Consider the following 23647-nt stretch of genomic DNA (forward strand, 5'->3'; position numbering starts at 1 on the left):
CAGTTGAATTTATGATGTGTAAAATGTAAACAACAACGCCGCGATTATGCATCAATGTTGACAAAATGATGATCATTACATTAAGCCTACATTTCCCCCACTGATCCAAAAGTTGACTTTTGTATTGAAATTGTCCGGAACCCCTAGTAGGCCTATACGCTCCGTTTCTAACTTCACGTCTAGGTCTGATATCTGTCGTAGCTAGCAGTAGTCGTCAGTTCATCTCCGTCTGCCTGCCGCTGGTGCAGGTGAGGCCTATGCGGGAAGATGGCGACGGAAAAACCGAAACATGAAGGCAGGGTTAAAATTGGACACTACATCCTCGGGGACACGCTTGGGGTGGGCACATTTGGAAAAGTAAAAGGTAAGTGTAAATGCCTCTCGACAATGCGTGTTACTGGTCTGCGATAGCCAAGTTCAACTGCATAGCGTGCGAGCTAACGTTATAGCATAGCTGGCCAGTTAGCCTGCATTAGTTTTACCGACTGGGCTTTCACTTGTTGGCTCGTCAGTTAGAGAACAACATCCGAAGTGACCCGCCTGTCATTTGTTCCCAAGATACAGGTGTTCGCCTTTCTGTGGGACATATACACTGCTTGCCAAATAAGTTTCATGTTTCATTGCAGTGATGGCTAACGTTAATGTTTCTGTCGGTGTGATTGGTTGTAAACTGGCTAGCTAGTTGGACATAATAGAAAGATAGTCCTATGAAGTTATGGAATAATGTACCTATACTTAAAACCAATTCTATCCCAACACTAGTTTTGATATCTGCTGTTTTTGATGTCATGTCATATCTTGATATGATATATCTTAAGTCGTTGGTCATAAATGCTGTAGCACTGTGCACTGGCCAGTAAGGTTGGACAGTCAGATGGTTTTAGTAAGAACTACTAATTTGACATCCTCTTCTAAAATAAAATTCTCATTTTTCTATAAATGTGGCTATTCAGATGGTTATGTCAGCGAAATTGCTCTGGCGGGGAGAACATCGACGTTAACTATTAGTCAGAGGCAGCCAGATGTGTTTTGCTCGCTGCGTGCGTCACTTTCTCTGCTGCATGAATGGAAGACACCTTTAACCTCCCCGCCTCAATTTGACCATCGGTGAATGGCTGGAAGCTGCAGAAAATCTGAGTATTAACCCTGCACGAATATTTCTGGACATACTGTCCATTTTCGAATAGCTGGTGAGCTGCTATAATTTAATCGTCCCATTTTGAAACATGGCATGTTGCTTTTAAAGCACGTTGGTAAATAATTAATTCTGGCGACCAGTACTTTCTCTAGTCTTCTACGTTTAACGTTAGTTGTTCCCTGTTTTTTTTATTTTTATTAAATAATGTTTGGCTCTAGTAGTGTCAGCTGTTCCCTTCTGGTCACTAATCGATTTTAGACATCAAATTATGTTTTCTATCGTTTATTTAGATTTGTGTTCGTTCATGTTTGTTGGACAGTGTGCAATCACTTTAATAGTGACAAGTGCACTTTGATAAACTACTTACTAAGTGGTTGTGGTATTTTTAAGCCCACTTTTATGACCTATTTCTGGTCTATAAAACTCCCTTACAGCATAATTCAAATTTGTTGGAAGATCCAGAGGTTGGCAGGGGGAAATGCCAAGCCTGGTTCTTTTATTCAGTTGATCCTAACCTTGAATAAAAAAAAATGGAAAGTCTCATGGACCCTCCAGCTCTGCACAGGATGTCTGTGTTGATCGGAGGTGATGAAGTCAGTGTTTATGTACTAGTGAAAGTTAATGTGTTGATGTTGATTAAGTAGAATCAGTGGTCCTTGAAAGTGGCCATGAAAAAAAGACCCCTATTAAAACTAGTTTGCCTAAGTGAGATCTTATTCCTGACACTCTTTTTATTTACATTTTAGGACCCTAGTGACTTAAGTCACAGCTAGAAATAAACTCTATTCTAGTCTATTTATCAGTGGAATGTTTTAAGATAAACTCCAGACTTAGCCTTGCCCTTGCCCTGCCCTTAAGATTCCATGAGTCAAGGCAATCATATTTCTGTGGGGCTCTGAGCTGTTTATTTAACATCAAATGAACCAGAGGATGGGCTGTGGGTAATTTGGTCAGTCACTCTACTATCAGAGATGCTTGGCTGTATAGTCAATAAATCGCCAGTGGCGTAGTCCTATCAAATGCCAATACAAGCTATCGTGTTGTCTTTAGGCCTGAGTTTCTCTCCCGCTCCTGTCTTTTCCCCTTTCCCGCTGGTAGTAGGAGAGACGATAGGCTTGTTTGAGCTGCAGTAGTGTTGTGCATTATCGCTCTCCCTACTCCTCCATCCTTTTCAAATTAATGATGGCTGTGATGTAGTTGGCAGAGCCAGGGATGGTCCCTTGTTCCGGCTGCCAAAACACCTGTCCACTGTGCATGCAGAGGCTGTACCACAGCGACCCACATCATTAGTATTGCTGTAGGAGCATAAATTCCATACTGCTGAGAGAGACTGTATTGCTTTTTCACCATCAGTGCAGTGGCCAGACCTGCACCCCCTCACACGGTATTCAGTCTGGCTGTATCATGCCAGGGAGCCAGACGGTGCTGCTAGCCAAATCAAATGGTCAGTCGACCGTGCCTGCTGGAAAAGAGCGGTGTGCCTGCCCATGCCCTTTTATCTGCTTACTGTGTGTTATTGTTGTTTTGCTTTGAAGATGCACACAAAACCACTGTCTGCACCTCCTGTGTGTTGTGTACAGAGGAGCTGTCATTTAGCTTAGCTGTTACTGTAGCAACTAAGATGATGTGTCCCCCCCAACCCCATACTTGTCAGCTTCTGATTTAAAAGAATGTTTCTTCCTCTTCCTGCAGTGGGTCAGCATGAGCTGACCAAGCACCAAGTGGCCGTGAAGATCCTGAACCGGCAGAAGATTCGCAGTCTGGATGTGGTGGGGAAGATCCGCCGGGAGATCCAGAACCTCAAGCTCTTCCGCCACCCTCACATTATTAAACTGTAAGTCAGAGATCGGAGACCTCGGAGCTGTCCGCTCCTGCAGAGTCTCTCTGGCACATTCATCTCTCTCTTGATCACTCTATTGCTATCGTTTCTCTCCCTCTCTTTTTCTCTCTCCCTCTCTCTCTTTTTATTCTCCCCTCATGGATACATCCTGAAATGGGCTACCTTACGCTAATCTCGCTTGTGTGGTTCTTGCCGTCACTTGGTGGTTGCTGCCCCAGTGTCTCTCTCTTCCTGTGGACTCTCTCTGTCTGTCGGGATCTGATGAGGATTTCCGGGGGCTTGATCCCCCAGTGACCCGGCCAGCATTTTTCTCATGGCTTCTCTAAAATTCCCATATATATATATGAGAGAGAGAGAGAGAGAGAGAGAGGAGAGAGACTTGAGACACAGTGGCGAATGAGGGTGACGTAGAGATGGGGAAATAGAATGTAAAGATGAATAGAGAGAGATATGCTTGTTAGTAAGAGGGCAGAGTTGTCTTCCAGCATGGCTGAGCTACTTGCTGGAGGCCCACTGCCAGTTGCCCTATAGAGGGGCCAGTGGAGATTTCTCACCACAATGTGATCTGTTTGAATGGTCTTCCTTGGGCTAGCATTACAAGCAGCCCCTGAACATTAGATCCAGTTAGTTTCCTCTATGTGGTGTGAATAAGTGTAAAAATTAAAAATAGTATGAAATTGTAAATTACATCTATTTTGAATAGATTTTTTTTGCATTTGGATAACTTTGAAGGCATTTGTATAAATGAATGCCTTCAGTGAGTCAGAATTTAGAATGTTTTTCAGGCTTTTGCCCTCTCAGGCAAAGAGCATGTTGATGTCTGTGTATGACTGCCACGTAGTTACTGTGATTGTATGGTTGCAGGTACCAAGTCATTAGCACACCCACGGACATTTTTATGGTGATGGAATACGTATCAGGAGGAGAGCTGTTTGACTACATCTGTAAAAATGGCAAGGTATTTAAAAAATGACATGTCTGTACCATGCAAAAGATGTTTGTGTGCAAACAGAAAACACCTTTTTTTTCAGTTACATTCCTGGACTGACTGCTTACAGACATGTTAACCGCACCTTACTTGAAGTTGCTGTCAGCATGTTTTAGTTCTAATCCCTTTATTGCCATTCTCAAACTCTGCTGTGATGGCAACCACCTAGTCTGGCTTTTCCAAACCATATAACATGGCTCAGTTTACACTTGGATGTTGTCTGGAAGCTCTTAACTGAAAAGAGATTGGGGTCACTGTAAAAGTACTTTTGGACAACTCTGACACCATTTAACGAAAATCGAATGGAAAATCCCCAAACCACACTGTGAGCAGTATAACTCTTGGAAGGCCATGGCAAGCCAGTAGTCTCCTCCATTCCAAACATTCCAAACATATCCAGAGTTGCTGTAGCTGTACATTGGTACTTGATTAATAAGGATAATTCTTTTATCAATTGTTTTTGAAAAGGTAATCGTATGTAATGTTAACAGTGGTTTTGATGAGTGGAAATAGAAAAGAAAGGAAAAGTAAGTGCCTCATGCCAGTCAGGTGTGCTAACCCTGAGGCTGGAGATGTGTGTGAGAGTGTGTGTGTGTGTGTGAGTGTGAGAGAGTGTGTGTGTGTACGCGTGTCTCACTTCCTGCTCACCCAGAGAGTCATGAGTCCTTGTTTGGCCTCCCCCAGTTGGACGAGAAGGAGAGCAGACGGCTGTTCCAGCAGATCATCTCCGCCGTGGACTACTGCCACAGGCACATGGTGGTGCACCGGGACCTCAAGCCCGAGAACGTCCTGCTGGACGCCCATATGAACGCCAAGATCGCCGACTTCGGTGAGTTTTTTTCCGCTGCCACCCTTGAACTCTTGCCCATCAGCAAGTACGCAGCATGGCATGGTCAGGAATTCTGCACTGCACCACTGAGACAGGCTTTAGTAATACAAAACCAGTCACTGCGTGTAGAGAACACAGTGGAGGGTTGTGCCCAAGTGGGTTATTGCTAGTTGATTGATCATACATGATTGGCCAGGCAGACCGAACGCACAAGCTCATCACTGTCAAGTCATGCAGACAGCCTGGGAGGCACAGCTGATCCCATTGGGGTCAATACTGTATGGAAAAATCTGTCAGGGGGAGAAGGCTCTGGATGATCTCTAATTAACTTGCCTCTGTTGGAATACCCCTATGCAGCCTGCATTATGTGTGTGTGTGTGTGTGTGTGTGTGTGTGTGTGTGTGTACATGTATGCACGCACACAAGCAGATTGTCAATGAACCAGCCTTTTAATGTTCTTAGCTATAGAATTTCTCTGTTTGTGTGCCCCTCCCTATTTATGTTTCTCATGTCTGTCTTCACAGGATTATCAAATATGATGTCCGATGGAGAGTTCTTGAGAACGAGTTGTGGGTCTCCAAACTACGCTGCTCCTGAAGTCATATCTGGAAGGTATCTTTCTGTTTCCTCAGAAAATAAAAACACGCCAGTTTCTTGGAATTGCACAGATGGTTTAACAGTAGGGCTTGTTCTGTGCCAAATCCTCAGGCACCCTTGACTGATCTTGTTGGCTGTTAAGATGTGCACAAAATGCTCCCAGTGTGAAGATGGTTTATCTAATGTTCGTTAAGCTCTGATGGTTTTCTCCTTACAAATATGGATCATTTGATGGAACTAATTTAACCATATATTTCTTTTATTTAATAAATGATACTATAGCTGGCCTAGGAAACCAATTGGTTTTTAATTGCACTTTTAATTACAATGACCCCAGTATTGATCTCTGTGGTCAATATTGATCCTCCGTCTGATCACTGCGTTTGTTTCCCCTCTCCTGTGCTCGTCTCCTGTCAGATTGTACGCAGGGCCCGAGGTGGACATATGGAGCAGCGGCGTGATCCTGTATGCGCTGCTGTGTGGTACGTTGCCCTTCGACGACGACCACGTGCCCACGCTCTTCAAGAAGATCTGCGACGGCATCTTTTTCACACCGCAGTACCTCAACCCGCAGGTCATCAGCCTGCTCAAGCACATGCTGCAGGTGGACCCCATGAAGAGGGCCACCATCAAGGAGATCCGGTCAGTCACACACACACACACACACACACACGCACAGACACCAGTCTTGCTGTAAGGCACGCACCAGCCAGATTGATAGGCCTTTTAGATCAGCAAGCTGTGTCTAACTTGTGTGTACGACACAGGTTCGACCCGTGCTGGATCCCATTGATACCAAGTCACTGACCCATGTGATTCCCAGGTTGAAGCCATTTATGCCAAAACCCTGGTGGTCAAAGTAGAATTACAGGGTAAAGTAAACTGACACTGACCTGTAAACGGTTCAATGGGAACCTTTTAAGACATATTGAGGAACAGCAGCAATAGTTTCCTCTTGTGAGTTCAGCCGTAAAGATCAGTGGACTGGTATGGGCATGATGGTACACACTGTTTTTCCCTCCATCCTTCAGTTCAACAGGGAAAAAATATCTGTAGCCCACCTGAAATGAATGGAACGTGTCATGGGAGATTGAAAATATCTTCTTTTATCTTTCCAACCCAGTCCTGTTTTGGTGCAAAATTAACTAATTACACCCTATTGAAATCCTTTAATTTCATCTTTCATGGCCATACCTAATCCGTTTATTCTTTCTGTCCACACTAAATCAACATTCCCCACCATTGAGAATTATAATTATCCTACATTTTTTTTTTGAAAACCTACGTTTTCAGACTTACCTGGCTTAGTGTGGATGTAGCCTAATACCAGAGAACCAGATGCCGCTCTCTTACATCTTTTGCTTTATGTCGCCACCCTAACACTCAGGGAGGACGACTGGTTCAAGCAGGACCTGCCCAAGTACCTGTTCCCTGAGGACGCGTCTTATAGCAACACCATGATTGACGAGGAGGCCCTCAAGGAGGTGTGTGACAAGTTTGAGTGCACGGAGGAGGAGGTGCTTACATGTCTCTATAGGTGAGTTCTCCCCCACAAGCACGCACACACACATGCATACAGGAATACACACACATGCCTTGGGTAGCTGCCCCCAGCTTGCACCTTGTGTAACTTTGCAGGCCAGAGGCATTTTGCAACTAGAGGGAAGTTTCATGCATCCTTTCTTAGAATTTGACTAATGTGATGTTGCAAGAAAGTTAATAAGTAGACAGACACATCCTACATGTATCTCGGATTTGAATTAAACTGATGGTGGAACATTAGGCAATGTATTTCTGAACGTGTTCTAACTGCCCGTACAAACTGCTGTGATGTATCATATTGATGATGTTACATATTTGTCACGGACTCAAATGACGCCAGCACCCCTGTCCCTTCTGCCAGTCGGAATCATCAGGACCCCCTGGCAGTGGCCTACCACCTGATCATCGACAATCGGCGCATCATGAGCGAGGCCAAGGACTTCTACCTGGCCTCCAGTCCTCCGGACTCCTTCCTGGACGACCTGCCCGCCCACCACTTCACCAAGCCACACCCCGAGCGCATGGCCTACCTTGTGGCCGATGCCCAGCCGGCGCGGCCCCGGCACACCCTGGACGAGCTCAACCCGCAGAAGTCCAAGCATCTGGGCGTTCGGCGCGCCAAGTGGCACCTGGGTATCCGCAGCCAGAGCCGGCCCAACGACATCATGAGCGAGGTCTGCCGGGCCATGAAGCAGCTGGACTACGAGTGGAAGGTGAGCGTTTGTCAACCTTTGGTCTTCTCCTACACACCTGGCCACCAAACAGGTGTGCAGAAGTTCCGTTTTGTGTAGCAGGCGCGTGAGGGTAGGGGTTCGAAATGGGGAATGAATTAAACACATTACTTTGAGTTTGTATTTAGAGGTGGTCAGGATGGCTAGATAGGTCAGAGGCTGGACAGAAAAAACTTGTCCATAAAGTGTTGCTGATTTGGGAATTTAGAACCGTGCCAAACTGCTACACTTATTATCACCCTTTCAGCTCAAGAGTGTGAGTAAGGAAATTCACTGCTAATGAAGTGCTGCTGGAAGTGTTTGCACTCTCTCTAATACACACACACACACACTTTCCCAAGAGTGCTTTTCACCTTTCTCCTCTTAAGATTTCATATCCCATTATTTGCCCAGAGACACTGCAGTTACAGATGATTGCCTTTAACCTTCAGTCTCCTTTGAGAAGCACAGCAAGAAAGAGAGGGAGGGAGAGAGAGAAAGAGAGAGGCCTGTGCCCATGAAGATAAGATGTGCATCTCCAGTCTCTGTTTCCCTGTAAATATTAACAGGCCCGCTGTCTTGACTTCTCTTCTGCATGGCTGCTTTCTCAGCATGGTCACCGCCCAGGAGAGTCTATTTTTAACATGGGACCACTCTCTCTCTCTCTCTCTCACACACACACACACACACACACACACACTGTAAGACAAAGCCTGTGTCATAAGCAGTCCCTTGGTCCACTGTACACTTACTGTCCACACTTGCTTCTGTATGAGGGCTACTAACTCCCTCCATTCATTCTCTTTTTGCCATTTTATAGCCATTGGTCCTGATATAGTGAAAACCAACAACAGCCCTCTATTTAGCAGGGTGTTTACTGGCTAGCAGTGCGCCTGCTCGTTTGTTTCTGTCTGTGGTGCCAGCCTTCACTCTGAGCCTGAGTCACTAGTGCACTCTGCTAATGAAAGAGCTCTGAGGTTCAGGCAAATCCCCAAAATAGGCGGGATCTGGAAGACTATCTGGGACCGATCGAGCATGTTTGTTTGGAGACCGTGGCGCTCGCTAACTGGCACTTAAACGCTCGGGATGACGGCTTTGGAACGGGCGCTTTTAAAGTGTCCGTTAATTATTTCCCAGCCCGCCCTGAGAAGTGCTAGTTAATGTTTCTTGAGCTGGCTTGTGAAAGAGGAGGGGGCAGGCCGCTCTTGTTTTTTACAAAAAGGAAATGAGTGGTTTCCACTTCCTGGCGCTTTAATGTTGTTTTCATTCTACTCTCTTATCTGCCGTTGTAAACACAGGCGCCTATCAGAACAAATTCAGTTTTACAGCATAGGCCTCTGAACAGGAGGGCAAAAGTCAACTTGGCTCACTGGTTTATCTGTTTCTGTATTTGTTTCTCTCTATCTATCTCTATCTATCTATCTATCTATCTATCTATCTATCTATCTATCTATCGCTCTCTTTCTCTCTCGTTGAAGATGTTTTGCTTGTCTACATGATGCTCCATTAGCAGTTCTCATTTTGAGAGAATTATCGTCTGGCTAGAGAAGTCTGTCTGGAGCTTAGACTTTGTGTGTGTGTGTGTGTGTGTGTGTGCGTGTGTGTGTGTGTGTGTGTGTGTGCGCGCGCACGCGTCTCTTTATGTGGGCTATGTATGTGTATAGTTACACCGTGGGTGGTGCTTTCTAGTCCTATTATAACAGCAGCAGTTGATGGAAAGCTGGTTAAGCCCATAGGCCATGGCCTCAAGGCGTCATGATGAGAGCTCTGAGGAACCATGACTCATGATCTTGTTGTTGCTGCAGGGAAAGTGTCTGAGAAGAACAGTAGGGAAATGTTTTGAGCAGAACAGCAGGGAAATGTTTGAGGTTGATTCCACTTCTGTCCATTTCCTCTTTTTGAAAACTCCACCTTTTCATATGTATTCAGCAACGCATAGGCAAGTGTCTTTTACAGGACAAATACGGACAATGGGACAAACACAGACAATGAAGACTGTTCTAGAAATGACACACACACACACCCACACTCACTCACAAATATACCGGTACACACAAACACACACACTTATATATATGTATATACACACACACACACACACACACACTAAAATTTCAATTGGGATGTGTTTGTGTGTGTGAGCAGCTGTGCTTGCACCAGTGCAGCCAGTGGATGGTTCTATGGATTCAAATGGGTACCCCTTTAGGTAAACTAGTCAGGATATGCAACAGGTGTGGTCTCATGTTATGTCAGGTGTGTGAACCTACCTTGAGGACCTCCACAAGATTTCCAACCATCCATTGTTTTATGAACTCTTTCACATGTTTCATGGTTAAGCTCTTTTATACAACAATTGGGTTCTATGGAACTATTTATTTGTTTCTGATTGGCCGAGAGACATTCCATGAGTTGGAATATCCCTGGACATTTTTTATGAACTTTCACATGTGTCATGGTTAAGCTCTTATGAATCGCTTTGAAAAGAATCCTTGGTGAACTTGGTGAATTGCGAAATATTGTATGCGTAGTTGCGTAACATGAAGTGGTTTGGTTAGAGAATGCCACACATTGATTTCTACCATGAGTAGGCCTTTTGTTCCAAATGGACCCCTGTTGCTTTGGATAATTTTTACTTTTACCTTACCTTAAAAGTCCCACTGTTTCAAATATAGTGCAAATCAATGGAAGAGTATGGTACTATTGCAGCATAATGGTGTGTTCAAAACAACTCGTATCCTAAAGAATTCTACACAGCCTCTTTAACCAAAATGGTGGGGCAGCCGTGGCCTACTGGTTAGCGCTTCGGACTTGTAACCAGAGGGTTGCCGGTTCTAACCCTGACCAGTAGGCACGGCTAAAGTGCCCTTGAGCAAGGCACCGAACCCCTCACTGCTCCCCGAGCGCCGCTGTTGTAGCAGGCAGCTCACTGCGCCGGGGTTAGTGTGTGCTTCAACTCACTGTGTGTTCACTGTGTGCTGAGTGTGTTTCACTAATTCACGGATTGGGATAAATGCAGAGACCAAATTTCCCTCACGGGATCAAAAGAGTATATATACTTATACTTAAAATGGGAGACAATACCTATTATGGAATAGAATGGCCAGTATAGGTTCAAATGGAACTTATTACCAGATTCAACATTTGAACATGACTGCCAAGTGAACCGGAGTTGCTTGTAATTGTGAGGAAATGCTATTTTGCTTGTAGAAAAATGATAAAAAAAGTACTGTGTACTACAACCAAGGTAACAAGTATACTGTAGAGAAACCACATTTCGGGCACTTCATGTTCTTCTAATACCTGGTTTATGTGTGATATATCATGGTCTCGTGTTTTTGTGTAATGATTTGATGTGAGTAGGACCAGTGAATAATCTGGTGTCTGATCTACAGGTAGTGAATCCGTATTATTTACGCGTGAGGAGGAAGAATCCTGTTACAGGCATGCAAACCAAGATGAGCTTGCAGCTCTACCAAGTGGACAGCAGAACATATCTGCTGGACTTCAGGAGCATAGATGGTAGGCCATGGCTCGTGTGTGTGTGTTTAATGTTTGTTTAATGTGTGTTTATTGTGTGTGTGTGTTTATTGTGTGTGTGTGTGTGTGTGTGTGTGCGCGTGTGTACATATCTGATGATGTTTCTCCCTGTGTGTCACAGACGACGTGATGGAGGCCAAATCTGGGACTGCAACCCCTCACCGCTCGGGCTCTGTGGGGAACTACAGAATGGCCCTGAAGAATGACAAGACTGAGAAGGGCGAGGCGGTGGACGGCGAGGCCTCAGCCCCCTCCACGCCGCCGGTGGCCCAGGCCCACGGCCGCGACGGCTCGCTGGCCTCCTCGCTCACCTCCTCCGTGGACTCGACCGGAGGCGAGCCGTACCCGCGACCCGGCAGCCACACCATCGAGTTCTTCGAGATGTGCGCCAACCTCATCAAGCTGCTCGCGCGATAGCTCTCAGTGCTCACACCGCCTTCTGCTCTCTCTCGCTCTCTTTCTTTCTTTCTTTCTTTCTTTCTTTCTTTCTTTCTTTCTTTTCTCTATACCCATTCTCTGTCTCTTTCTTCTGTTTGTCATGCCATCTTTTTGGATTGTCTCTTTTTCTCTCTCTGTTTCACTCTTTGTGTCTTTATAGCAATAAGCATGTTAACAGACTCGTTGCTCTACATCATTCCACTTAGATGGATGAATATGATTGGTTCATGGATGCACTGAGGTGGATGTTTCAGAGCTCTGACTGGGTGACAGAAAGGGGAGGGATTTAGTGGGGCACTGCTACAGAACACTAATCCTCATGTGCTTGGGTCCTGTGTGGGTTCTGTGATGTTTGCCTGTAGCTCAGAGTCCTGATATGATTAATAATGGTGAGCTTCAGTGATTTATTACACAATAATGATCTAATGTATGATATTTGAACATTTATCAAACAAATAGTTGGGAATACATTGGAGTCGATAGTTAGTTCACCCTCTTGTTAGCCACACTGTTCACCCCTCAATCACAGAGGATGTAGTTTCTCAGTGTGGCCTTGAAAGATGGAAAACTGATGGCATCTGGACAGTGACATTTAAAGGTGTATATAGCCTTCTATGGCAAAAATTATGTTTATAAGTATGCTTGAACCCCATTACCTAACTCCAAAATCCATGGACATCAGTGAATTACATGGTGCCTCAGGCAAGCATCTCGGGACTCTCCCACAGCTATCTCAAGGTAGCATGACATGGCTTCATGTTCTGCAGATTTCAGTGCCCCTTAAAGTGGAGTGAGAGAAAGGGAGAAGGCAGCAGAACTGAGAAATCATCGCTACGCCACTTTACTATTTTTTTACACTTTTGCCCCCCCCCCCCTCAACCACAAAGTTAACTTGCCCCAGTGTTTTATGAATGACTGAAGTGATACACTGAGTTCACTGTACTGTATCCAGATGGAGTTGCAAGATTACGTGTGTGTGTGTGTGTGTGTGTGTGTCTGGTCACACTGATGATCTTTTGATTAGTTGTGTGGTGGGAAGCAGTTTTGTTTTCGTACCTGCTGCTCCGCTTCACGCTGACGGCCGCCTGAGCGGCCAGCAGACCCAGGCCTCAGAGGCCAGCCCTTTACGGCCACAGAGGCCTGTCAAAGACCACAGTCCTCCTGGAAGACCCATAGGTCATATGAACATCCAGCACTCTAGAGGCCCAGGGCTCCCTAAGCATGCAGGACATTTAGGGCCTAGTAGCTTTCTAGAGCATCAGGTCCCAGTTATCAGGGGCCCGAGCAAGCATTCTGAGTGCCCAGCTCAGCGCTTTAGGGCTAACGGCTATCGGAATGCCTGTAGCACCAGTACCCAAGTCATTCTGTGAGGATGTGCAATGCCCCTGTATCTCTGTTCAGGAAAAGAAAATTATTTTGATTATTATGATTTTGTTTGGATTTTTTTTTTTTTTTTTTTTTAGCAGAGGTTGTGTCTTGTCTCGGAAGTTCTGAATGGTCTGTTCCTTACATTTTTATAGACATATATATCTATATATTCAGAATAAACAATTGTGTTTGGATCTATATTTATCAGTGCTCGACATGAGTATAGCAGATTATAATGTGGATTTATGGACTTTGAATGATTCGCTTTTTAAAATGATTATATATTGCTGGATGACGTTTTATTTGATACACGTTTTGTTTTTTCCTTTTTTAACTTTAGGTTTTAATTGAAAAAGACCACTGGTTAGAAAATGGACCAGAGAGGTATTGTCAGGTGACTCATGATTTGAACTTGATCTTGAAACAGAAGTTCTTATTCCAGCGAGCAAAGTGGGATGTCAGAATTAACCTTAGAGTGAGTATGGAATAATCATAGGGATAATTCATGACTACAAGGTTAGCCTTAAAAAAAAAAAAAGTCAAAAGTTAACATTTTCCTTATTGAAATTTAATTCTGCTGATGTTGACTGAGATGTTAATTGCCTGACACAAAGTTTGATGCGCATGACAATTGTAGTTACGGACACTGTTATATATTTTTGTTACTGGTAACAACACGCAAGTGGGATTTGCATGTAGCAACCATTTTGACTACATGAAAGGATTTGGTTACGTTTTTGCAATTGAAGGGTTGAAAAGGAAATAATTGGACATGAATTCAGACACACTCGTATTGAGCCGGCTGAAACGGCAGTGGTCTATTTAAAAGTGAAAAAAAAAAAAAAAATGAGGTGTACCTAGTCCTTTGAACTGTGTTCCCAGGTCCAACTCGATTTTGTTTGTCACATCACTCTGATATGTTCTTGGATGTCTGTCCTCAGTAACAGTCTTGAATCCGCCTCTGTTAGTTTGTCAGATGCCTTATCATGCGATTTACTTGTGTGTTCTGGATTCAGGAAGTCTGTTTCTTTGTGTGTGTGGGTGTCATATGTCCCTATGGTACCACAGGAACCCGGGGTTGGTATGACGTGAGACAAAAATGTTCCTGAGGGGCACACAGTAGATCATAGTCGTAAAGGATGATTCCAATAGGAAGTGTGTTTTTTTTTTTTTTTTTTTTTAAGTGCTTCCTTGAATGGTCTGGGACCCTATAGGAGCACACACTTCTTTAAAAATGTTTTTTTTCTTCTTCTTTGCATTATCATGCCTGGATATGCGATAGAGTGCTTGCACTTCCGATTATAAGAGAGAGAATGGAAACGAGCATCTATCGCTGACATGTCTTAACTGCTTTTGAGAATTTTTTTTTTTTTGGTGTGTGGAAAGGGACCCAGTTCTGAGGTTTGACCTTTTGTAAAGTTATTGATTTGTGTATTAAAAAAAAAAAAAAAAATGAGAAAAATTTGTACACACAACTGCCTAATAAACTGCTAATTCGCACTGTCTGTCTTTTGGTCCATATTTACAGCCATTTCATATTGTGTTTTACAAAAATCGTTACCCCCCCCCCAACCTAACCTGTGATTTTTGTGTTCAGTACACTGTAACATTGCATCTCAAGACCTAGAAAACAATAACTGAGCTTTTAGCAGTGTGCCGGACTTCCTGTGCAGTCGGGTGGATGCCTCAGTTCACTGAGCATCTGGCCTGGACACAGATATATGTTCAATCCACTGCCACTAGGTGGCACACTTTTCTTTTGTTGCATGCAGAGAAAATATAGAGGTGTTCCATACCTAAGGGATTGAAACACTCATTATACTTCTGATGCACTTCTACAATCTCCTATCGCCATATACTTCTCACAGGCCTACCTAGTGCGAGTGTGCAGCAGAATGTCTGAGAGGCAAATGTGCTGTCAGTTGTTTTCATAAGTCACAGTGTCCCTACACCTTCACAGTTCCTACCAGTGTCTACCTAAAAGAATCACATACACACAGCAGATGAAATCAAATGGCTGGGCCAACCAAACGCGATAACTCATTTTCTATAATCTTTGTCCACTGCAGTTCCATGGCATGTTAGATTTTGCCTCTTCTGTGTCTTGGTACTGTAACATAGAGGTCTGACTCATGTGGTGTCCCTTTCATGAGAATTGTGACATTATGAAAAATACTTTTTATGTCAACATGATTGTATAAAAAAGTATTCAGGCAGGTGTAGTCTAAACTTATAAATGTATAAATACATGATTTACAAGTAATATTATTTGTATCTGAACTGGTTGAAAATGGAGATAATACGATAATATGTTCTTTTGTTGTGGATGATCACTGATGACACTTTCATCCCGTCTCATAAAGAGCAACAGCTGATTTTTTAATTGACGTTATAACTGCAGCCTTATCTTACATGTTCCTCTCTCACTTAATTCCATAGTCACATTTAAATGAATCACACCTGCAATGAAAACCTCTTACACATCCCCTCCTGTGACGCTTGCCTGAACTGACCAATTTGCAAGTTATGGAGCGGAGTGGCCGCTGAGTGAAATGGCCGCTGAGTGAAATCCACTGATTACATAAGGCCCCAGTCGCAGGGAGATGCAGGACAAAGCCACATGGTCAGCTTGTCATCATGGCCTGATACAGAGGGCCCGGCACTATACATCTGGTCCACAGAGTAGCCTGTGGTTGTAAGTAGGGCGTGCAGTGAACAAAGATGAGTATGATGACACCATGCCCCTTTGTTGATGTTTAGATTGTAGAGAAGATGCTCTACACACATAATTGCTTTTAAAAGCATTTAACTTCTTATGGGATTAAGAACACCCGGCACAGATGTTTCATCTGAAGAAAAAAATAAATTATGACCACATAAGTAATATTTATTTCACACAGTGATGTGTACACATGAAATATACACATCTCAGTGTCATATACACACAAAAAAATCATGACTTTTTCCATCAATAACATAATATTTAGACGCCTTAATATATGCGTAATATGACAAAATAATAATTGGGATTGTAATGGCCTGTCTACAGTGATAGATACTAACGAGGCGAGTCTGTGGACTGCAGCAGGATGAGACATGGAGATGACAGAGTGAATGTTGGCAGTGCGTGGTGGAGCTAAATGAGGGCAGAAGCAGTGGGTGTCATTTTCCGCGTCCGGGGCGAGCATCGCTCCACGCATCTCACGAGCCTGAGATTCCTCCTCAGGGGGTCTCTCTCTCTCTCTCTCTCTCTTTCAAGGCCTGTCACTGTGAGTCCAGTCTTCTCTTATAATTACTGCCTGTGGAGCGCAGCAAACCTCCCGCAGCAAGGACTGGTCGACTGAGAAGTGTTAGCAGAAGCTTGAAAAAATAATATATTTTTTTTAAAAAAAAAAAAAAAAAAAATGCATGAATGGAATCCTTGGCGATTAATTGGCGGTGAATTGAAAATGACTACCCAATCACTTCTGTATTATGGGCTTTAGACATTTCACATAGTCTTTATCTTAACCCAGATCTCTTACCCTACTGTACAGTTTGTGTGTATACTATATTGGTCATGGGGGTGGTAAAGGGGGACAGGGTGGTCATCCCTGAAGACCCCTACTCCACACTCTCACACATTCACCAACTAAAAAATCTGCTACTTTTATACAAATAAAGGTATATTTTGTGAGGTCTTATTTGTAGAATCCATAAGTCTACTCCATGAGATTTTGTCATCTCAGATGATCAACATTCACCAGTATTTTTTTTAAAGATGGATGAATCGGCCATGCAACTGGTAGACATTACAGTTGGCGGAGCTTGTTTGCCTCACAGACCCCCATCCCTTTCAAAACCAGCCCAGAACAATGAGGGGCGTGGGGCTCCCCATGGTCGTTAGCGTCCGGCGCGCTACACTGAGCTCGGCCATTGTCAGCCCCTTTGATGTGGCAGTGGGGAGTGAAGAAACGGTCATTTGGGGCTTCATTCAGATGGAGGCCGAGCGTAACGGTGGGGGGTGGGGGCGGGGAGCGGCAGTGCCGGTACTGCCTGGAGGAGAGGGAATGCTTTAGATGCATAAGACACACAGCATTAATATATAAGTAACAAAGACAAAACAAACATTTCTCTGTTAGTATTGCCTTTTCATCAGGTGTTCTCATGTTTGCGGGAGCTTTGTGGAGTTACCATGGTCGCAGCTAGAGGCTCCACCCAAAGAAGTCCCAAAGGTGTAGGGCTACGCTGAAACATGTCACAAACAGACCTGGCCAGCCATGCTTTAAATTGCTTGTAAAGCCTTTGAGGCATTGTTTGGGTGCTTCAGTTCTTGCTGTGCTGTGCCATAATGGATACAGTCATAAGTAGTCTCTTAGCTGACTAAAAGTGGTCTTTGCAGGATAAATACCACTGTCGCAGTGTGTGAATATTCCATTATGGCTCTACAGAGTGGGCCCAGGCTCTCTCAAGGACTCACTATATACAACAGACATCAAGATTTTGATTTCACATCTAGACCAACCACATGCCAACTGTGAAGTGGCACACTTATGCGGTTATGGCAGACGTAATGAGATCTTCACCCTCTCCATTCTTCCTGTCCTTATTTCTTTAACTGGCAACCGTTTTTCCCTTTTGCAACTTAACGGCACATTATCTCAACACTCCAGTTCGTGTCACACACACGCAGGCTTTTTACAGTTAGCCCCTGGGCTGTGTCACAGTGACATGAGCGATGGAGGTCTTTGGCACACAGGCACTGGTTACCATTAAAGGACCGGAGGGATGGCAGAGCGATGGCATTCTTTGGCAGAACAGCTTGGGATGATCGCGTCCAACTGGCAAATGCAGTACCTGCCCGGAGGACAGAGCTATGTCGGCGGCCATTTTGGCACCATTATATTATAGACTATATTTGGGGAAGAGTGGCTAATACAGGTTGGAGCTCGGGGGGAATGAAGGAATCAAGGAGGGAGGTTTTTTTTTTTCAAAGGAAGCTAGTTTGTTTGAACATCTGCCGGTGGGAGGTTCTTCTAAACCCCCAGAGACATGTGATACTTGGTAGGCCAACCATCAAACTTGTGCATTCCAGCTGCCATCAAACCCTTTCCAACACGTTATTACCAAGGCAGCATTGCTCATTGTTGTCCTGTGCTTAGGTCTTGAGTGCTTAATTTAATTTTCACCATTAATCCACTTATGTGAATCACCCAAGAAATGGGTCTTTTTGTAGCAGTAGCTGCAGTGTGATGGAGGTCCTCTTGTTAATACTCCCAAGTAGCAGGTCAAGTTACACACATGTATAAATCAGTTTGAGATGCATGTGTGTGCAAGACTATTTTGAGAATGGGGAGACACGATCGTTCAGTGTATATTTGGAATCTAAAGAATGGAATCAGAGTGACACGTGCTTACATGGCCACAAGCACTGAAGTGTAGAATGAGTTAGAGCGAATATTAAACAGTGTAGTGTAGTGGATATACACAGTATAGTGTAATGTAGTGTAGTGTACACAGTAGTAGCCACTGTGTCACGTTAACATTTCGATCATTACAGAATAAGTTACTGTATAGTATCATGCTATAATAAGAATATACTTTGTGCTCTTTTAGATGAGCTATGGGCCTCGATGTTGCGACTCGGACTATTCAAACTTCAGGTGCCTATAATCAAAATGTATGGGGCACTGCTGTTACTTCATCAACACCTGTAGGCTGCCAGATGAGTTTCTTAGCCTGATCAAACCAACATTCAACAGAGTAAGTACAGCCAACACATAATTTCACTACAGCATCATCATTTTACACTCTGACATGGGCTCCAAGGAGATTCATATGATAAGATGGCCTTTGCATTATACAAATAAGTATGGGCCACAACAGAATATAGTAATTTCAGGAGTTTCAATTACCAACTATAATTTGTGAAAGGCATTTCAGTGACAGGTAAATTAAATAGACGAATTAATTATGATGATCATAAATGAAATATTGGACAGTTATTTACCAGTCGCTAGAGGGGGTAGTTCGTCAAGATGTAGCCTAGCCTACAGGGAAAAGAAAATTCATTTGACTTTGAGGTTAGGATCCATACCATGTGATTTTTTAGGGTCCATACCAGGTGAATTATGTCAGATGAACATCTTGATTGGGTGACAACAAATATACTAGGTTACATCCGGTCTTGGTCAGCATCATTTTGAAGAATAATGATAGCCTATAGAAATATTCTCTGGGATTGTTGTTTAGTAGCCTACCAGCGAGTTGAGCTCAGTAAGATAATACGCCTACAAAGTAGGCATACCATCACAACCCTGCTGTCACCAAACAAGTTGAAGTTCATGCAAAAACTGCATTTGCCAGTTGGGGACTCCTAACTAAAACTCAAATAGCCTGTATTCATCTCAAACATACTGTTCTCACCTTTCACTGCCACTGTCTGTAACCAAGACTATAGGAAGACCACTTCGAGACACTGCAGCTCTGCATCTCTCCATCCACTATATGAGGCGATGAGTCTTCGTGTTGCATCATAGCTCTGACATATCCATGAAATCTAAGGACGTCCACGTTCTGAGCTCTTTGGTAGGGGTAGGTGGTAGTAGCGAGAAGTGACGGGAGGCTTCCACGGGAGGCGGGGCGACGTGTGAGCCAACGACTGTGGTTGCCAGGCGCTCGGTCGGAGTGTGGGAAGTGCTGAAATTTCAGCGCGTCACAGCACTACTTTGCCACCACCGTTGACTGACGGACTTGCTACCGCCACTGTCAGCTAGTCTAGTTGTCGGCCGATGTGTTTTTAGTCCCACCGTCCACTGTTACAAAAGGCATCGTTGAACTCACGCGGAGCGTTAATGCAGAAGTTTAACTGCTAAATGATCTGCTTCGAACCACTTACTTCAGTCTAATCTCTCCTCAAGTTCAGGTTAGCCAGCTAGCTCGCTCGCTAGCAACTTCTGACTTGGACCCCTTGTAATTCTCACTGGCTGGGGTATTCCCTCGTAGTCATAATAGCCATCTAAATGATCATGGAGAGGAAGAGGATAGATTGCCCGGCTTTGCCCCCGGGTTGGAAGAAAGAAGAAGTGATCCGGAAGTCGGGACTTAGTGCTGGGAAGAGCGATGTGTACTATTACAGGTAAAGTTAAATAACGTTACATTCGAGTCTGTTACCGAACGTTGACTGTATAAATAGAAGTGTGAGTTTGAACGGTGTACAGCCCTGCTCATAATCAGAATGTTGTGACCCCTGGGCAAACTCCACTCCCTTAGCAGCAGTTCTTTGGCTTACGTTAATTGATGTGATGCCATGAAGTGGCAAACACCCACCTAGCTTAGCTCCTGAACTTGCTGTCTTGACGTTTCACAGGGGTGCAGTGGTAATAGGTCATTGACACTGACCTGAATTGATTAAATCGGAGACATGGTAACTCCGCTGTCTATGATATGACCATTCGTTGATTGTTATTTTGGTTGATTGTACCCTGTTGCCTCCATGACTCCTTAGAAATAAGTTAAATTCATGGGAGTGGACATTCTCAATAGTTCAGTTATACTAACAATGCAATACCAATATGTTGGTAAAATAAGTACTGGTAATTTGCTGTTAAAGTTTATGTTGACTGAGAAATAACCCAGCTGTTGGGTAACCCCTGCAGCACAAATCTGATGTTTCCTTACATCATGAGTGACACATCTTTTGCATTGAACACATCACCAGTTCACTTATCTTGACCCAAATGGTCACCATACAAGTATCTAAAAAAAAACACACACTGCACACAGCCACAGAGTTTTGCGAAGCTAGGCTTTGTCTGTAAGGTTGATGATGTGACCAGCATGCATCTTTTGTGCTGGGCCAGAAACCCAAAGCAACAGGTCTTGCTGGTCCACCACCGAAACTGAAAGTGCTCAACGGCACCATTGGGGCTCTCACAATGACTTGTCACAGACCACTGGCCTGTGTTGTGCGTCACGGAAAACAACCCTCTAAAGTCTTACTTGAAACATTTGTGTGTGTGCTGTGTTTGGGTCAGGGTGGGTTCCTTTCTTCCTCATAGCTCATCTGCCAGCCACAGCATTCGTTAAGGCTAAGTGTTTCATGTTGGGGTGAAGTGTTCCAGTAGAGTAATTCCACACACACGCCATGGTATACACACGAGCGTTAAATCCGCTCTTGAGAAATCCGTTCTTGATCCCTCCTCTCATCCTCGCGGCATTCTGCTGGTGGCCCCCCAGGGCTCGGGGGGATTGACAGGCCCTCCACTGTGAGTGCTGGGGGACGTCAGGCCTCATTCTCTTCCTGCTCGTTAAAATGTGCCCCTCTTTCTCATTCAAATGAGCGTCTCTGACAGTGGTAAGGAAGGGAAGTGCTGTGTGTGTGTGTGTGTGTGTGTGTGAGATAGTGAAACTTTGCCGTTTTGAGATATTGTCCTTTGTGTGTTTGATGGTGACACTTCTCTGTTTCGAGATATTGTACTCTGTGTATTGGTGTGACATCACTGATCTGAGAGAGCGCCATATACTTGGCGTTGACATACATGCAGATGCAGAGTGTATGTCTATGCAGCGTTGATATACACGCAGATAGCTCAAAATGCGTGCAGGTAACACGCCAGTTTGCTATTTTTGAAGTGGCGGGTATATTTACGCAAAACCATGATGCCAAATTGGCTTGACTGTGTGCTAGCGAGGTGGTGAGACACAACGGCTCTCTTGCCATTCTGAAACGTGGCCTCGTCTGTGCTCCACGAGCGTGTTTGAGCACGAGGACGCCACGGCGTAGTGTATTTTCGGTCTCTCGGTCACATCCTGCGCTGCGATGGGCCAGTGTTTCTTTCCACTCGGAACTGCCTTGAGTCGGGGAACGGCAGTTCGAGCTACCACCCCTCCCTCCCCCGATCCACTCCGCCTGCCTTCGGCATGCCCGTCAAGCCCCGCCGGCAGTGCACACACACACACACACACTGCACCACCGCCTGCCACTCTCAACTCTCCCATGTTCTCCCCACCACTCCCCTCGAACTATCACACCCTGCCCAGCCTGTTAGAAAACCCCCACTGGCCTGGCTAACGACCGGCAGCCGCCCGAATGTGGAGTGGGCCGGCTGCTGGGATGCGGCGGCTCTTTTCTTCCCCTCTCCTTTCGTCTTTGCCCTCGCTCATTATGTCAGGTGGGGGAGGGGAGAGGTTTGTGAAAGGTGCTGTGGTGGCAGGGGAGGGAGCCTTGTAAACTGATCTGCTGTCAGTACGCGTGGCGTTGCTTTTCACTCCATCTCTCCTCACCACCCCCAACCCCCATGTGCTCGTTCCCTCCCTCTCTCCCTCTCTCCCTCTCTCTCTCTCTCTCTCTCTCTCTCTCTCTCTCTCTCTCTCTCCCCTCTCTCCCACTCTCTCTCTCTCTTTCTCTGCACCCCGTTCTATTCTTTGCCAGCCACTGTAGTTAATGAGCAGGCCTACACATCCCCATCCCCACCCCCACCCCCTGCCCATCCTCCTATGTGCTGGTGCCGTCTCACCCCCACGGATCAAATTAAGGCTGGAATGTGCAAGGCCTGTGGGTTGGACGAGCCCGCTTCCTGCTCTTGTTCCTTTGGCGTCGGCGTCCGATCTGCGGCTCGCCCGAAACAGCCCTTATGGCAAAGGCGAGGGAGGGAGGGAGGGAATTTTATTTTTTGGCTGGCTGCTTGGTTTGGCCGTCGGAGGCGGCCTCTGTCTATGAGCGGCCATGAGTCAGGGCGTCTGGGGCCGGCGGCATCAAAGCCCGAAACGTCTGACCTTCGTCTCTCGGGCAGCCAAGAGGAGATTCCATCGAAGTGTGTCAGCGTGTTCCAGCAAGAGCCGGTGACGGTAAGAAAACATTACCAACCATAAACAACTTCAAGTATGTCAACAACAATACAGATGTCGGCCGCCCCAGAATTGATAGCACCACCACCAAAGACCCCAGAGATAACAGAAAAGAGTGATATGAGTGTTATTAGCCCTCTCTGCCTCAGAGGCGCTCTGAATACTTGGATCTAACAATAAACAACCTCCTCAGTAATGGCGTCTCATTGTCCTCCTGATGTAAAACAATAATATGGATGATCAAAGACAAGACAAACAATGGCCGTCTCCTCCTCTGTGTCTCCAATGGCCCAGGTGAGGAGGCCTGATTGGATTCTATCCTTCTATCCTGTACAATCCAACCCAGCCAGGGATTGCAGGGATTACGAATATCACTCATGTCCTGTCTCTTCTCTTCCTCTCTCCCCTGGTCTCTCTCTTTCTCTACTCCCTCCCTCTATCTCACTCTACCTCTCTCGTTCTCTCTCTCTCTCTTCCTGTTGCCGTCATGTCTGAAAGTCTTCCTTTGTGTTTATTGTTCCCTCCTCACCTTTTCTCTCGCCATCTGGCTAGTGAATCTGTGTATGCGGATGATGATGAAGCGCACGTGTCTGGCCGGCCCACAGCACACACACACACACACGGCCCTTTCCGGAACTATCCACCACAATGCATTCAACATCCTATGAACACATCAGGGGACCATTTGACAACGAAGTACACCATGAGCTAGAGGGTGTGGCCAGCGATGATAAATGGTCGTTTTTCATACGGAAGGCTCTGAAGGACTTGTCTAACTGGACAGTGCTGCTACTGTGTCCTTCACAGTTCACTTGCGCCAACTGCTCTATCT

The 23647-nt window shown here is 45.1% G+C and overlaps 2 protein-coding genes across 3 annotated transcripts in view; both read left to right on the forward strand.

Moving 5' to 3' along the window:
- The first annotated feature begins 179 nt into the window (after positions 1–179).
- On the forward strand, positions 180–12489 carry prkaa1 (protein kinase, AMP-activated, alpha 1 catalytic subunit). Of its 2 annotated transcripts, none has more exons than XM_048258294.1 (10): positions 180–364; positions 2831–2972; positions 3843–3936; positions 4651–4795; positions 5320–5407; positions 5810–6034; positions 6780–6929; positions 7275–7647; positions 11037–11163; positions 11303–12489. In XM_048258294.1, exons 1-10 carry the CDS (start codon positions 268–270, stop codon positions 11596–11598), a joined length of 1737 nt encoding a protein of 578 aa, XP_048114251.1. In that variant the 5' UTR covers positions 180–267; the 3' UTR covers positions 11599–12489. The 2 variants fall into 2 exon arrangements, with proteins under 2 accessions (XP_048114251.1, XP_048114252.1); XM_048258295.1 differs by having other exon boundaries at positions 181–364; positions 7296–7647.
- Positions 12490–19696: 7207 nt separating this feature from the next.
- mbd2 (methyl-CpG binding domain protein 2) overlaps positions 19697–23647 on the forward strand; it is a 38118-nt gene continuing 34167 nt past the window's right edge. Inside the window, exon 1 of the mRNA XM_048258297.1 lies at positions 19697–20104. Coding sequence (XP_048114254.1) covers positions 19989–20104 — 116 coding nt within the window. The 5' untranslated portion in view covers positions 19697–19988. The remainder of the gene's footprint in view (positions 20105–23647) is intronic.

The sequence above is a fragment of the Alosa alosa genome, chromosome 12 (genome assembly GCF_017589495.1).
Source record: "Alosa alosa isolate M-15738 ecotype Scorff River chromosome 12, AALO_Geno_1.1, whole genome shotgun sequence".
NCBI lineage: Eukaryota > Metazoa > Chordata > Actinopteri > Clupeiformes > Clupeidae > Alosa > Alosa alosa.